General features: G+C 46.8%; 1 protein-coding gene across 1 annotated transcript; it reads right to left on the bottom strand.

Moving 5' to 3' along the window:
* Window positions 1-3,789: 3,789 nt before the first annotated feature.
* Window positions 3,790-15,874, bottom strand: CHGB (chromogranin B). The gene is made up of 5 exons (XM_087818581.1): window positions 15,826-15,874; window positions 11,664-11,710; window positions 11,078-11,171; window positions 5,071-6,737; window positions 3,790-4,245 (listed from the first exon to the last, which is right to left on the bottom strand). The coding sequence occupies exons 1-5, from the start codon at window positions 15,872-15,874 to the stop codon at window positions 4,162-4,164; spliced, it is 1,941 nt and encodes a 646-aa protein (XP_087674707.1). The 3' UTR covers window positions 3,790-4,161.
* Between the last annotated feature and the right edge of the window lie 546 nt (window positions 15,875-16,420).

Below are 16,420 nucleotides of genomic sequence, written 5' to 3'. Positions count from 1 at the left end.
GGGGCTTTTCTGTGCAAGTGGCGTCTCCAGCCTCAAGCTTAGGACTTTCCTAAAATCTCTCAAACAAGCAGCAGCATGCCCCACACGGCTTAATAAGTGCGCCCAGGCCTGGCACTAGTGGCAGCTGCATTGGCTCATAGCTTGGCCTCTCCTGGACACTGCCAAGCCCAGCACAAGTAGCAGCCAACTAAGGTGTGCTGTGTAGCTCATGCTGGGGGGCCCTGGCCAAGGCACTGGCACAGGCTGACTTTGCACCTCCCCGGAGGCCCCAAAGACAGTGCACCTGGTGGTGAGACTCGACCATGCTGCATTACAACCCTACCACATCCACGAGTGACACTCAAGGGGTGCACTTGATGAACACCAAAGCTCTACTGAAATAAATCCTGCTCCATAGGGGTGTCTCCAGCACAGCAGCTCTTTGGCTGTAGGTGCAGCTGGTCCTCACAGCTGATTGGCCGGGGGTCAATTCCTCCCAGTGAGGCCAACAGCAACCAAGGCTTAGCTACAACAGGACAGTGCACACAGCCCACACAGGGGAGCACCTGGAAGGCCCAGCTCAGGTGACTGGGGAGACTCAGCCACTGGACCCTACAGGACACCTACTACACAAAGCCACTCTACAAATTCCAGGAGACATAGCAGCTCTACCTAGTACATAGAAACAAACACCTGGAAGTAGCCAAAATGTGGAGGCAAAGAAACATGTCACAAAGGAAAGAACAGAAGAAATCTCAGAAGAGGAACTCAATGAAATAGATCCAAGCAAGCTAACAGAAACAGAGTTCAGAATTTTGTTTATAAGGATGTTTAAGCATATTATTAGTGAAATAACTGAGAAAATCAATAACATAATAAAGTACCAATTTGAAATGAAGGCTACACGAACTGAAATAAGAATAATTTACATGGAATCAACAGTAGAGTAGAGGACACTGAGAAACAAATCAGCAATATGGAACATGAGGAAACAAAAAACACCCAACCACCAGAAGAGCAAAAAAAAAAAAAAAAAAAGAATCCAGAAATAGGAATATAGTATAAGGAGCCTCTGGGACAACTTCAAGAGGCTCAACATTCGTATTATTGGGGTGCCAGAAGGGGAAGAAAGAGACCAAGGAATTGAAAACCTATTTGAAAAAATGACAGAAAACTTCCCCTACCTGGTGAAAGAAATAGACTTACAAGTCCAGGAAGCACAGAGGGTCCCAAACAAGAGGAACCCAAAGAGGCCCACAGCAAGACACATCATAATTAAAATGCCAAAGGTTAAAGACAAAGAGAGAATCTTAAAAGCATCAAGAGAAAAGCAATTAGTTAACTACAAGGGAGCACCCACAGTACTGTCAGCTGATTTCTCAACAGAAACCTTTCAGGCCAGAAGGGAGTGGCAAGAAATATTCAAAGTGATGAAAAACATGGAACTACAACCAAGATTGCTCTACCCAGCAAAGCTACCATTTAGAATTAAAGGTCAGATAAAGAACTTCTCAGATAAGAAAAAGCTAAAGGAGTTCATCACCACCTGGCCAGCACTACAGGAAAAGTTGAAGGGTCTTCTTTAAAAAGAAGCTAATGAACAAAAGAACCTGACAAACCTAAATAGATCCAGAGACATTGACGCATGCAACAGATGATCATATTTCAGAGGAAAGAGGGAAGGGGGGTGGAGGGTGGGAAGAGATTAACCAAAGAAGTTATATGCATATATGCATAACCCATGGACACAGCCAATAACGGGGTGAAGGCCTGGGGAGGGGGTGGGAGCAAAGTGGAAGGGGTCAATTGGGAGGGAAAAATGGGACACCTGTAATACTCTCAACAATAAAGATAAAGAAGAAAAAAAAAAGAATATGCCTATAGCTAAAAAAAAAATAAAATAATTAAAAATAAATAAGTAAATAAATAAATGGATGTGTAAAATTTGTGTGTGGCCCTGGCAGGCTTTTGAGCTAACAGCTCTCAGACTACAGTGAAAGAAATAACCAACCTAGGGGCCAATACACAGAGGCCATCTTTGGCTAATTTATATAACATGAGGTGATCTAACCCAGTTTTAAGGCTTTAAATACCATCTTTATGATGGTATTTACGTTACAGTAACTCTTCGCTTCATTATATGCTCATTGTGATACATTAGCATACTAAACGACACACCCCGCTCCCCTGCATGATCGGAAATGGAAAGCCCATATAAGGACACAACAGAGCCAATGGGGGTCTTTACCCCTCTCCTGGAAAAATCCTGAATATTCCTCCCCCCTTATTGAGTGCCCTACCCCCTAATTAAATCTCAATAAAGGAAGCAAATCTCACTAAAGGGGGGCTGCTCTGCCTGTGGGGTAGCCCACTCTCTGTCTCACTACTTCATTAGTAAATTCACTTTCATTATAAACTATGCTGGGTCGCCTTTGAATTCTTTCCTGCACAAAGACAAGAACCCACAGTGGGTCACAGACCCTTGGGTCCTCAGACTTCCCAGAACACCTGCATCATCTCAATTTTCCTCTACAGGCCTTAGAGGGAACATAGCCCTGACAGCAACTTAATTTTGGACTTCTGGCCTCTAGAACTGTAAGAGAGTAAATTTTTGTTGTTTTAAGTCTCCCAGTTTGTGGTACTTTGTTATGGCAGCCCCAGGAAACTAGTACAATATTTATATACCAACTTGTCCACCATGAGGATGCCCCAGCAGCCATTATCCCCACACCATGTCTCACTTGCCTTTGCAAACAGCCTATCATGATCCCACGGCCAGAAGAAAGAAAAAAAAAAGACCCCAGGCAGAGAAATAATAAGCAGCCTTCTAGAACTGTGTACCCAGATTTAGAACAACTTGCTATGAATTTATAGCGCTGATTGGCTTGCTCCCCAAATGATAAAGCTGAAGCTCTCCTGGAAAAGCATGTGACTGAAAGTTAATCTAAAAAGAATCTGGCCACATTAGCACAGGCAGTTCTTGACGTTATCAAGAAGAGGAGAATCGGGCTTTCCTGAGTGAATGAAAGCCATATGTGATCCCCAGATGTTTTTGCCACCTCCCGAAAACAGCTCTTTACCAGAACTGTCAAAACAGTAGAAATCAACCAAGTAGAAGCCTCCATTGGTGAGGAAGGAAAGGACAGGTAAAAGGAGGGAGAAGGCGAAATTGTCCAACCGTCTTACCATAAGAAGCTGCGGGCCTAACAACGGCAGCAGCCAACATTTCCTGCACCACTGTCACATTCCAGGCACTACTCTGAGTCTTTTGCCCAAACTCATGTCATTCTCATAACAACCCAGTGAGACAGATGGCCTTATTTTACTGATGAACCTGAGGTCCAGAGAGGGAAAGTAACTTGTCCAAAGTCACACAGCTACTTGGAAACAGAGTCAGAGCTCTGTCTCCTTACAGAGTAGAAATCAGACAGGCCCTGAGGGTCCAGAGATCTTTCTGGACCAGCCCAGATGCTGTGATTCCCAGTCCAGAGTTCTTCCCATTATCCAGGCTTTCTCCTGGGCCCTGAAAACTGACCATCGGCTGGCGACCCCTGGAACTCTCCAGGTAATAGGATTTTTGGTGACCCCTGGAACTCTCCAGGTAATAGGATTTTTAAGTAATGTCCTATGCTATTTTTTTCAAACAGGTTCTTCAATCCTATTTAATCTTTCCCCCAGCCTGGGAGAACAGGTATCTTTTCCAGATCTCTTTATCTTTCTTTTTACATCCTTGAAAGGTTTGTGTGTGTTTTTTTTATTCTGAATCCCAGACCAATAAATTCTAGTGCTGTCTTTTAGAATTCACTTTAAAGAATGGATTTGAAAATCACACTCCTCTCTACTAGCCCAAAGGAAGCTGAGAAGAAGCTTTTGCCTTCAGGTGAATCTTTTATTATTTTAAATGGATACAAACAAAATTTTGCAAGGATGGTAGCACAGTCATTGTCACAAGCATGGTAATATGTCGATTTTGCAAGAAAGAATATGCTATAACTCATGCTATCCTTATTTTCAACAGCATTCTGGCGAAAATTAAAGATATTTCCAATTGCCTCAAGCACTTAATGAATAGCAAAGTCTACTTTCCGCCTTTAGCTAAATAAATGGTGTCTCTCTGTGAAGTGGTGGGAAATAGATAATGCGAAGGCTGCTTCTTAAAACAGCCCTTGGCTCCAATGACCATCAGCCCCTTCGATTGCCACTGAACTTCTCGGCTATCTTCTGTAGTTCCAAATCCATTGCGGCCAGGTTTTCAAGTTCTTTTTCCTGGAAAACACAAAACAATGGCAGCATGAGGTCCCAGATGAACTTATTTCGTCATAGTTTAAGGCAATACGAACAGAACGGGGGATTGTTAATATGTTGGAGGCTATATGAGACACCCTACATCAGTGGCTCTTAAAGTGCAGCCTCCCAGCCAGCGGGGTCACTGGGGAGCACATCAGAAACGCAGATTCTTGGACCCCACCAGGGGCCTACTGAATCCCACTCTGCATCCCTGGCGATGCTGATGCACAGCCAAGTTTGAGAAGCATCTACATGAAAAATATGAGGAAGAGGGGACAGCTCTGATCATGTTACCTCTCCCAGATGTAAATTTCTGATTGTTACAGGCCACAAGCTGGCAAAGATAGACCAAAGCAACTAATTTCTCTATTATCTGTTCTTTCCTACCCTGGGAAATAGTGATGCAATGCCCAAGGGAAGACACCTGAGCTGGTTGTCAACCTTGGCTGAACACTGAAACCACCCGGGAGGGTTACAAAATCCTGACGCCCAGGCCACACCTAGTGCCAAACAGAATCTCTGGGGTGGGTCCCAGGCATCAGCAATTCTTCAGGCCCTCCAGGGGGCTGCAGTGTGCGCCCAGGTTGAGCAGCTCTGCAATGGGAGCTGGTGGGCAGGGACGTGGGCAGTGTCGAGATAGGAGGTGAAAATCAAACCCAGAAATTGCTTCCGCTCTGTTAACTAGGGGTGCATTATCATGGTGGTTAATCCCCCCCCCAGTTTCTCCCCCTTAATATCAGATAGTCTTGAACATATGCACGTTAACCATCTTAAGCTGATTTTAAACAAAGCCCCCTACCGTACCTCTTCCTCCGTGAGAACCCCGGGGCCGGCCCTGTCCTGTGCACTGTCCCCTGCGCGGCGAGGCACCAGCGGCTCCTCGGGGTCGTAGAAGTCGGGGAACTCGGCCGACTTCTTCCTGTAGTGCAGGAGCTGGTCCAGCTCGGCCACGCGGTCGTACTGGCGTTTCAGGTCCGGCCTGGGGCCCAGGCTCCTCTTCTCGTAGCCCCAGCTCTCGTCGTCCTCGAAGGGCTTCCTCTCCCACCAGTCATAGTTGTACTCGGGGAAGAAACTCTTCTCCGTCAAGGCCAGGCCGTTTCCGCCTTCGGCCTCGGGGAAGTTGTCATCCAGGCTGTCCTCCCTTCCCTGGTGGCCGCCCCTCCCCGGGGACGGGGCGAAGTAGCGGGGGAGCAGCTCCCCGGCCCTGCTCCTGTGGGTGGTGCGATCGGGGGCGGACCGGGCGCCCGCAAGCCGAGCCCCCTCCCGGGTCTCCTTCATGTCCGTGTCCCGCAGGCCCTCCTGCCGCGGCCACGTCCCGTGGGCCCCGTCCTCGCCGGTTTCCTCGCCGTAGCCGAGGTCGTTTCTGTCCAGCTCCTCCCATCCGCCTTGCAGGGGCGCCCTTGCCCTGTCCACGTGGCTTTCGTGAACAGGGTAGTGTCCTCCACCCAAGGATTGTTTCTCCCCTTTGCCTGGCAGGGAGTAGGCGCCAGGCCCCCCGGGCCTGGCTCTGGGGACGTACCCCCACCCAGGGCCCCTGCCCGCGCTTTCCTCGCCGTACCCATAGGCCATGCTGTCCAGGTCCAAGCTGGGGCGGTTTCTCTTGTCCCCCTGGCCCTCAGCCCTGGGAGGCCTGGAACCCCTCTCCTTCCCCCCCTCCAGGTTCTCGGGAGCCCGCAGCCCTGCGTACCCCCCCACCACTTCCCCATACTCGGGTTCTTCCTCTGAGGCCCTGTAGTGGGCTGGATAACGGTCCCTCTCGTCCCCTAAGCTGGCCTCGGCCGCGTTGGGCCCCTCGGACTCCGAGCGGGGCTGTCCCCTCTCCTGGGAGGATCTGTCAGGCCTGCTCCGCCCATGGTGGTGTCGTGGCCGCCAGCGCCGTTTGTCCGCCTCGTGGCTGGCATCTTCCTCGCTTTCCTCAGACTCCTCCTGGCTCCCAGACTGGCTTTTGGACTCTCTGCTCTCCTGGCTGCTCCTCTCCCGGCTGTGTGTCTTCTCCTCGGGGAGCCTGGCAGAGCGCGCGTCATACCTGGCCACCATCGCCTCTGTTTTCCCAGCGGAAGCCTGGTTTCTCGTGTCAGGAACGGCCTCGTGCGTCTCTCCTGGCTCTTCCAGGTGCCCCTCTTCCCTGCCACCGTCCCCACGCCCCATTTGCCGATCTCTCTCTCCGTCCTCTCCCTCCCTGCCCTCTCCCACGCTCTTCTCAGGATGGTGCGTCTTTGCTTCTTTGGAGACTAGGCTGTCAGAGGGATAGAGGCCCCCTTGGGGCTCCCCGGCTCCCTCTCGGCTGTGCCCGCCGCCTTCTCTGCTGGCCACCGACAGGCCCTGGGTGCCCTCCTCCCCTGGGTCTCCTGGGTCCTCCCTACTGGAGGGCCTGCGGGCTTCTGAGGCGTCAGCTTGGTCTCGTAACAACCTTACTTCAAACCTTGTGTTTTCGTTTTCACTTTTCTCTTCATCTTTAACCTCTTTTCCGCCTGTAATGAAAATTTTAAAGAGTAAGTATAACTTCAGAATTGCTTGTGGTCCAACAAACACCAGCCTCAGTGATCACTACAAATCCTAAGGACCTGAAAATCATTTGGAAAAATTTTAAGTTAATAAAGAATATACCCAGATTCTTTTTAAAAGGAAGTGGTATGAAAGCTTGTTGACTATGTTTCAATCTAACAATAAACTCTCTATTTTTATTTTTTTCATAACACCCAACCAGCATCTCTCATAGGTACTACCAATGATCAAATTGAAATCCAAGTATAGTTTTATGAGATATTAGAATTTAGAACCAGAAGAAACCTTAGAATTTGTCTAGTTCAACTTCAACTTTTTGCAGACTAAGACCTTAAGATTCAGAGAGGCATCATTCGGGGCCATTCTTTCCATATTTGCTCTCAGTAGGAATTGAAAAGTTAACATTGCATTAATAGTTCTAACTAGAATCCAGCTAAATAAAGTTAAATAGCCAAAATAAGAAATTTCAGGATTCAAAGGAGAATTGAAAATTTTTTAATTATTAGTTTATCAGACCTTTATTATCCAATCAACTATGTAGACTCAACCTAGAAGCAAGTGACAATATAACTTAGTATTTGGTGATAAGAAGGGTATATATTTCCCCCCTGAGAAAGCTACACAGCAGTGGAAAGGCCATTTCTTCCTTCACTCAGGTCCCATCTGCCCAGCACGTTCTTAGACGTTGAGATGAAGTTTAGTATACTGAGTTTTTTTGTATTTTCAAGAGTCAACAGTACATGGTATATCCAATATTTTAATTGAATGCTATTCTCTCCCATCTTTTCCAAATGTCAACAGCTCCTTTACTAAACTCTCCTTAACTCAAGGACGTCCCATGAAAGGAGATACGCAGTTAACACTGTCTGACTTGTTAGCTGGGAGGTTTGGATTTCAACTTATGTCACTGAGTTCAGAGAGAATGCCCGAAGCCAGGGCCCCTCACAGCTCCTGGTGTACATCTGAACTGTCCATTGTAGGAGCCACCAGCCCTCTCTGGCTATTTAGCATTTCAAACGTGGCTGGTCTGAACTGAGACATGCTATGACTGTAAGATACCCACAGATTTTGAAAACTTCATATAAAAAAATGTAAAATATCTCAATTTTTCATATTGATTATATGTTGAAATGACAATATTTTGAAACTATTGGATAATATGTATCATAAATATGTTGGATATGTTCAAATTGTATAGTAAATAAAATATATTAGATAAAATTAAATATATTATTAAAATTGATTTCACCTTTTTTTTTTTTTTTTAATCTTCACCCAAGGATATTTTTCCCATTGCTTTTCAGAGAGTGGAAGGGAGAGAGAGAGAGACATCGATGTGAAAGAGACACATCGATTGGTTGCCTCCTGCACGCACCCTGACCAAGGCCTGAGATCGAGCCTGCAACCAAGGTACGCGCCCTGGGCCAGAATCAAACCCAGGACCCTTCAGCCCACGGGCCAACCCTCTAACCACTGAGCCAAACCGGCTAGGGCATCACCTGTCTTTGTATCTTTTTAATGTGGCTACTAGAAAATTTGAAATTATATTTGTGGTTCCCATAATATTTTTATTAAATGGAATCTGATGAGTCATATTGAGCTGACATTTACAAAATAGAAAAAAATTGGTCTGTTTTGCAAAAAATGTCCAGCCTGCCATGATAACATTCTCATGTTTTATGAGACAATTGAAATGTCCCTGACCTTTCACACCCAGACACCTGAGAGCTGGCTCCTCACCAGTCCCTTTGCCTTTTAAGAGCCAGTGGTGGTATGTGCAGCACTGAGGCTGGTGGGGCTGGCCAGGTAGGCACAGGTAAGCAGGGAGGCTTTGGTCAGATACTAACATCATTCTGAGAATCGTCAGAAATCGTGCCACCGATCAGACAGGATCTCAGCTTCCCAGGGCAGAGGCTGTGTGGCCCCTTCCTACTGCCTGCTGGTCAGGAACAGAAGTATTTTTCTTTTTTCCCAGTTAAATGTGTGCTGCCTGTAGCAGCTTGTGCCTGAGGCTCAGCACTTCCTCCTAAATTTAGCTTTAAGCCCCCGCAGGTGAGATCAGAGGAGGGCTGTGATTAGTAGCACACGGTCTTTGTCAGTCTGTAAAACCAAGGGGTAAAGCTCACTCTCACTTTCAAGTAAAAAGGGGAAAATGCGCGTTCCAGCCCTAAAATGTTGCAAGGATGGCCAGGTCAACCCGGTGAAAGAGATTCTTATACCTGTTAAGAAACTGGACTACACATTCCCTAAGATCTCTTCAAGCCATAAACCAGCGATTCTTTCCTACTCCCCAAATGCTCGTATGCTGGCCCCGGAGATGTTCCAGAGAGACTGGCAATGGATAGGGAGATGGACTGGCTGTGGGAAGGAGGCTGCAAGAAGGAATTCATCCATCCAGTTGGCTGAAAGCTCCACTAGACTTTGGATCGGCTTAAGACATGTCAGCAGGGGAGAGAAAACTGGAACAGGACAGAAGTCACAAACTGGTAGCCCAGAGGTGAATTGTTTGGCCTATAATAACATTTTCAGTAAATTCTAATTCAGAAGCAATACTTAAACACCTGGAGATGTGCTTAAAAATCCCAATTTTAGCTTCTTTTGAAAAAAAAAAATCCCAAGATCTGGTTACAGAGTCTGTATTTCTCCACAGGAGGGTTGGACCTGAGAAATATCTGCTCCCCCTTAGGGGCCTGTCCTGCCTACTCCTTTATCTTATCTGTTTGTCTGGAGCTCTTAAATCCTCCCAATGTCAGCGCTTTAGGACTCTCCAGATACAATGTCACCAGGGTCCTGATAGGCTTTGGTAGTTTGTTTTTTGCCAGTTTCCCTGGAGCTCTCATGACAGACACCAAAAGACCCCAGGGCACAGTCAGTGATGAGCAGAGAGGCTAGAATCCTGCGGCCACACCTAAGGGGCTAAGAATCTGATCCTGGCAGGCAAGCGGAGCCCTGCATCCAACCGCCCTTCCTAAGCCGTCAGGGTTCTTTGATGACCTAGTATGACAGGCCTCAAACTTCTGCATCCATCTGGTAAACAAAGAGAGGAGAAGGGAGATCGTGAGATGGGTTTGCCCAACAGAGCAGCCTTTAGTCCCTGCCTGAAGACCCTGCGCTCTCACTCATTCCCTGTAATGGCTGGAAAGGAAAGTCGGGAGAAATGTAGTGAGAAGCATGTACGCAGGCAGTGAAGAGAAGTTTGCACTTCCGTGGGTCCCTGCCCCACACCTCCTGTGGTTACCCTGAAACCCCCAATGGTGGATTGAGTCCCCCCAGGCGACTCTTTTGGTCAATTTCTAATGTTTGTTTTTAACCATTCTATGGTCCAGGGTTCATGCGCAGTAATAGCAAGAAAGTATTATCTTGCAATGAGAGATTTTGAAGGAGAAAAGAAAAAGTCCACTGTTCCCAGCCTCGACTAAAAATTTAAAAGCATAGAAAGAAAGAAAAGAAAAGGTAAAAGCATAGAAAGGTGTTGCAGGGAACCGTGTTTTTTGGACTTGTTCAGTCAGTTTGACTCCATGCATAAGAGAGACTGCAGAGTTTTATAAAATTGATCTCTTAGTGTCAACTCCCGATGGATGCTGCTTGGGTCACTGTTCAAGTTTCGTTCTCAACAGAAGGTGATTTGCATAGAGAAAACATCCCCATCTCGGTTCAGAAGGTTATTGCTCTGACTCATTGGCTGCTCTGCTTCTACCCTCACCCTTTCCAGTTCTCACGCCCAGAATTCCTGGTACCATTTGGTAGTAACTCCCTTCAAATAAGCTCTGCATTAAAATGGCTTAACCGATCTGTCATGCAAACGGGCCACAAGTTTCCTAGTCACCTTTCCCAGCTCCTAACTCAGCAGATCATCACCATTGAGAGTAGAAGGCAAAGAGATTAATTTTAAAATCTCCTTCTGTCCCTTCATCTTCCAACACTCCCAGAACACTCTGTCGTCCTGCCTCCATCACAAATGAGCGCTCCCCACATCTCCCTGCACCCACATGACAGCTTATTCTAAAAATCCAAACTCTGGAATCAATGAATTTAAGAACTGATAAGCATCTCAGAGACTGTCATTGAGTTCAACCCCCTCATTTTACTTCGAGGAAATAAGCCTAGAGGGGCCAGGGATCTTTCCCATGGTCACACAGCTATCCAATGGCAGAGTAGGGGCTAGAAGCCATATCTTCTGCCTCCCCAGATACCAATCTAGTCTACACTCCTCCCTCATTTGGAGGTGAAGCGGAAGGTGAACTAGAGGGAGCCAGAGCAAGGACCACTCGAGGGACAAAGCTCCCCTGCAGTGCAGGAAACTTACTCTTCCTCAGGACCTGTCGGCACTCAGGGGTGATGGGTGGAGCATTGGACTTCAACAGGGCATTTGAGAGGACCTCGATGATGCAGCGAGTCACCTGGGGGGGAAACCAAAAGCAGGTTGGCAACAGCTGGTATTGATAGGCTGAAAGACTACTCAACCCAGAGCTGTTGCCCAGAGAGGCTTGGCTGTGTGACCTGTACTGATGCAGGATCCTTGGGGTAGGAATGTAGATTTATAGGACTAATGAAACGTCCCAGGCCTCTCCACAGAGCAATGCAAGATGGCACTGGGCCAAGATCACCCCGAGAACGGAAATGAACACCCATTTCTGAACCAGTTGGAAGGAAAATGGTAATAAAACATCAGAGGCAATAAAACATCCAGGAAAGAGGTCAGAGCCCAGGGCAGGAGGGACATCATTTGCCCCCATTCCCTCAGGGATGAAAACCTGGTTTGTAAGACTATGTTGTGCTGTTTGTTGTTTGTTTTTGTTTTTGTTTGGTTTGGTTTGGTTTGGTGTAATAAGGAGTGGGAGAACCTATGGTCTAGATGTAAGTCTAGATTCTGGACTTATATCTCAACTTACCATTTCTTCATTGTGGGTCCTGGTATCCACTGGCATGGAACTGACAGCTTTGGAAGAGAAAAAGAATGGGAAATGACGGGTCAGTTTTGAACGTGTTGTGAACCCAAACACAAAATCATGCCCCACCTCACACACGCAGTGCCGGGAGAGAGGGACAGAGTCAGAGCTGAACAGAGTGTGGAGGTTGTTGGGGCTGATTGCCCAGGAGCTATGCGCACACACACACACACACACACAGTTTTCCCTAGCAATGTCTTCAACATGATTTGGAAACGAACGCTATCTTATATCCAGTATAAATCAAATCCAGACCACAGACCAGGGGAGATCTGGGGTACTGGTAATATTCTGTTTCTTGATCTGGGTGCTGATGACACAGGTGTGCTCAACGCATGAAAAATCATGAAGCTGTATCCTTATGATCTGTGCAGTTTTCTATGTGTATATTATACTTCAATCAAAAGTTTAAAATAAACCTAGTTTAAATTAAACCAGGGTGCCCTCCACCCTTCTGCCCATTCAAAATGGGTAAAGATCTGTGATTCCCTCTGTCTATTCCTGTCCCCCCAAAACATCCTCCCCCAAACTCACTTCCTTTACGAAAGCATGGCTGTAACTATCTCACAGAATCAATTACCTCATTTTCACCCCCAGCTCTGTGCCTGAACAAGCTTGCTCACGCATCTGTGTCAGTGAATGCTGGATATAATCCCCGTTGCCTGCAGCCACGCAAAGAACAGGGGGGTATCCAGTTCTGCTAGTAGAGCATCGAGCCCATAACATCATGTGCAAATAAATATTTAACAACTATTTATGGGGATATTTTAGTTTAACAACTATGTATGAAGGCATTTTAAAAGGATAATTTTAAATTCATTTAAATTAAATTTCATGAGATTCTGCTTATTTTAAACCAGAATGAAGAATATTTGTCTTCTTAGGAAATGCTTCAGGTGATTTTAATTTTCCAGCGCCTTCCTTTTTTCCTTTCCAAGCTGTTTTGATACTTCCATGTTTCACTTTGGCTTTGTGCCATCTGAGCCTTTTCCACTGGACAAGCTCAGAGCACTTAGGTACATAGAGGCTCGTTTCCTCAGCTCTCCGGGCACTGCCTGGAGGAGAAACTCAGTGTAGGAAATTCTCCTCGGTCCCTGAAACAGGAGAAGAGCCGGCTGGGGCAAGAGCAAAACCTTCAGACATCGGAGATGGAGATGTAAGCTGCTCAAATGCGGTTTATTTATAACCAGCAACCTGACCTTTCCTCCCAAAATGTTTCCTCCAGAAGCCTCTTTAACCACATCCCTCCAAACAATTACATACATAGGGCTCAGCCCAGAAATACAACATCAGTTTCACAAATTCACCTTCCTGGATCTTCCTTTTCAAAGCATGGCCTCGGATCTACTTCAATTGTTTCAAGAGGCCCAAAGTTATCCAGCGTGTTAAAATAATTCGTAAACTGTTTAAGAAGTGGCTAAGAAGATATGAAGACCCTATGTTCTCCCTGAAATGTAGTCCAGACAAGACCTAGGCAGCCCACCTTTGGAACCCAGGGTCCGCTATGCTGGGCCATTGTTTTATCCCTCAGTGGCTGCTATTTGGGACCATTCCCACTTCAGCGCTCGCTCTTTCCACCTGAAATCTGTAAAATCCTCTCAAAAGAAATAACTGAGAGAATTCCTCCTCTCATAAACTAGAAGGTGCCTTTAAAAATCTAGCTTTACTAAATTTATTTGGTATTATAGTTTCTTGCTAATACTTCCCTTCCCCTTCCCCCCAACAAATGTAAAATAGGTGTTTTTAGTAACTGCTGATACTGCCAAAGTATTATCAGTAATCAGATTTGGGAGGAGAGAAACATTTGTCTTTTATTGCTCTAAACAGTTTGCAGCTCATGTTTATTATTACAAAACACTATTGTTTCCATCAAAAAGGAACTAGGGTCTCCTGTGAAAGTACATTGTGCCTCTTGGTGAGACATATAAATGCAATTGTATTTCTTCCAACAGAATCTGTGGCAACAAAGTAACAACCAAGACATCTTGATTTCCCTAAAGTAGTTACCTTGCTTGTTTTTGCATAAAGATTCAGGAGGCACAAAAGAAAAGTCAATGATTATGTTAAAATAAAGTAGTCAAATGGTAGAAAAAAATTCAAGTAATATTGTGCGACAAATCTGAGAAAAACACCTAAAGTATTAATATCTCATAAGACTATCAAGGTTTGGTCCCAGATTGAAAATAAAGCTCTACAATAACAAGTTAAGCAGACCCTTCTGAGTACAGAAACCATCTAACCTGGTATAATGTGGATATCAGACAGCTACTTCACTCTTGTTAATTGTTAGAGTGCACAGTAGCTACTGTAAAAATGTGTAGCTCTCCCTCCAGAGGCTCTGAAGGGGAAGGAAATAAACCATATGGTTTCCTGAGGTTTCTTCCCAGCCCTGTGATTTTGCTAAATAACAAACTCTGCTTGAAGGTTATCATGTCTCATTTCCAGGTCCTGGGGAAGGTGGGAATGGAAAATAACTGCTAATGGATATGGGGTTTCTTTCTGGGGTAATGAAAATGTTCTGAAATTTGATAGTGGTTATACAATCTGTGAATATACTAAATATCACTAAATTATGTACTTTAAAGGGTGGGTTTTATGGTGGGTGAATTATAGCTCAATATAACATTTTTAAAGAATATAATGTCTCCATTTTAGCTCAAATTAAAATACGAGCCCTTCTTAAAATACTCTCTTCCATAAGAGAGCTGTAAGTATTTTACCACTATTATTAAATACGCTTCACAAATGTCACTGTTACTGTGGTGCCTAGTACAATGGATAGCACAGCTTTGGCCTCTTAAGCAATTCCTTTCTGAAGAATTTTTTTTTTTTTTTTTTTTTTTACCAGAAAGACTCTAAATCATTCATTTGGATTTCTTTAAATAAACTGAGAACATTTATAGGCAATTTGTAAGAATGCAAGCACTTTAGAAAATTCTGAATGTATGTAGCTTGCAGTAAAATAAATTACCACTGGCTTTCCTTCTGTCTCTTTACATTTTGGATCCAGTAATTGCTGTCAATGAAACCTTCATATTCATGGATGCTAGTTAGACTCTCAATCTCAGATTTAAAGAAAAAATTTCTATGAGGTCATTAAAATAGCCAAAGAAAACCTCCAGTTTAATCTGGTGGTGGTCTATTTACTTCTCAGTAGTCTCAATACTCCTCATGGCTTTACTTCAACACACATACACACACACACAATTTTTAAAAAATGGACAGAGCTAGTTTGAAAGATTAATCCCACATTCTTCCACACATCAAGAGACACTGTCACATATTTCATCCTGTTATATGTCAATTATACTTCAATTTTAAAAAGACAGAAAAAGTTCATCTTCCCGAATTGATTCAGACAATTTTTTTTACTACTCCTAAGGATATTTTTGATGTTATTTTATATTCTATTATTCTTCTGGAATACAAAAACCAAAATATCCACTAAAGTTTCCATTCATAACTCAAAAATACATTAACTTGAATGTGAAATTACTTCTCTCCAGAGACAGAAATACAAAATGCAGAAAAAGATTATATTAACCCTGACCGCACATATACATGAACACACATACACTACATTATATATGAACATGCTGCTAAAAAGATATGATACCTTATCTACATGAGACTTACTTTTATCTCATCATGTTTCTATAATAATAATAATAACAAAGGGAAAATATGCAGGTGCCAACTCCATCAGATCACATGCACTCCTGTCTCTCCTTGGCTATCTGGTTTTAAGAAGCCAACCACACACTTAAACACGGACACAGCATAAGCCTCTAGCCGCGTCCAGGCGGTGGGGAGCCTGACGGTGGCGAGCTGAGCGCCCCGGAGGCCCGGGCGCGCGTCCTCCCCCCGCGGGGACCCTCGGGGACGCAAGGACGGGGGCTCTCCGGTTGGGCAGGGAGCCCTCCGGCTCCTTCCCAGTCAGCCCGCGGGCGGGGGTGGAAGGGAAAGGCGCAGGGCAGGGAGGAGACGAAGACCCTCCAGCGGGAGCGAGCAGCGCTGCCCGAGCCCCTCCCCGCCCCTGCGCCCCGGCGCGGGCGGCGGGCGCGGCGCTGTCCGCGGTGCTGAAGCGCCCGCCGCGCCCACTCACCGGCCGCCAGCGCGGCTCCCAGGAGCCCGAGCAGCGCCGCGCGCCGCATGGCCCGGCCCGGCCCGGCCCGGCCCGGCTCGGCCGGCTCTGCGCCGGGAAGGCGCGCGGGGCCCGAGGGCGAGAGCGGCGGGAAGGCGAGGCGAAGATGCTCCCGCAGGGCGGTCGCGCGTCCGGTGCCCGCCGTGTGGCGCAGGCCCCCGCGCTTTTAAAGGGCAAGTCCGGCTGCGGGGCCGGGAGGGGCGGGCACCCGGGAGGCGGCGCCCCCTCGCGCAGCCCTGACGTCACGAGGCGGCCCCGGGGGTGGCGGCGCGAGCGGGCGGCGACGTGCGCCAGGCCAGTCGCCGGGGCGCGCTGGGTCTGCGGCGGGGGTGGGGACAAGGACGGAGGGAGGGTGAGCGGGGCCAGGCAGCCCGAGGCCGGGAGAGGCGAGGCCTCCCCTGGGCTGCCCGGGAGCGCTCCCCGCCCCGCCCCCCACCTCCAGCCTGAAGAGTGTGCGGGAGGCTGCGCGGCGCGGCTCTGTGCGCGGTGCGTCCGTGACCAAGTCCGCTTTGTGTCCACCGCGGAGGAGGGGTGAGCCTCCTGCTAGCAGGCGACG

Source organism: Miniopterus natalensis, chromosome 7, assembly GCF_054644295.1.
Source record: "Miniopterus natalensis isolate mMinNat1 chromosome 7, mMinNat1.hap1, whole genome shotgun sequence".
NCBI classification, from domain to species: domain Eukaryota; kingdom Metazoa; phylum Chordata; class Mammalia; order Chiroptera; family Miniopteridae; genus Miniopterus; species Miniopterus natalensis.
The sequence above is the reverse complement of the archived record's forward strand: the minus strand, read 5'-3'. Positions and strand labels throughout refer to the sequence as shown.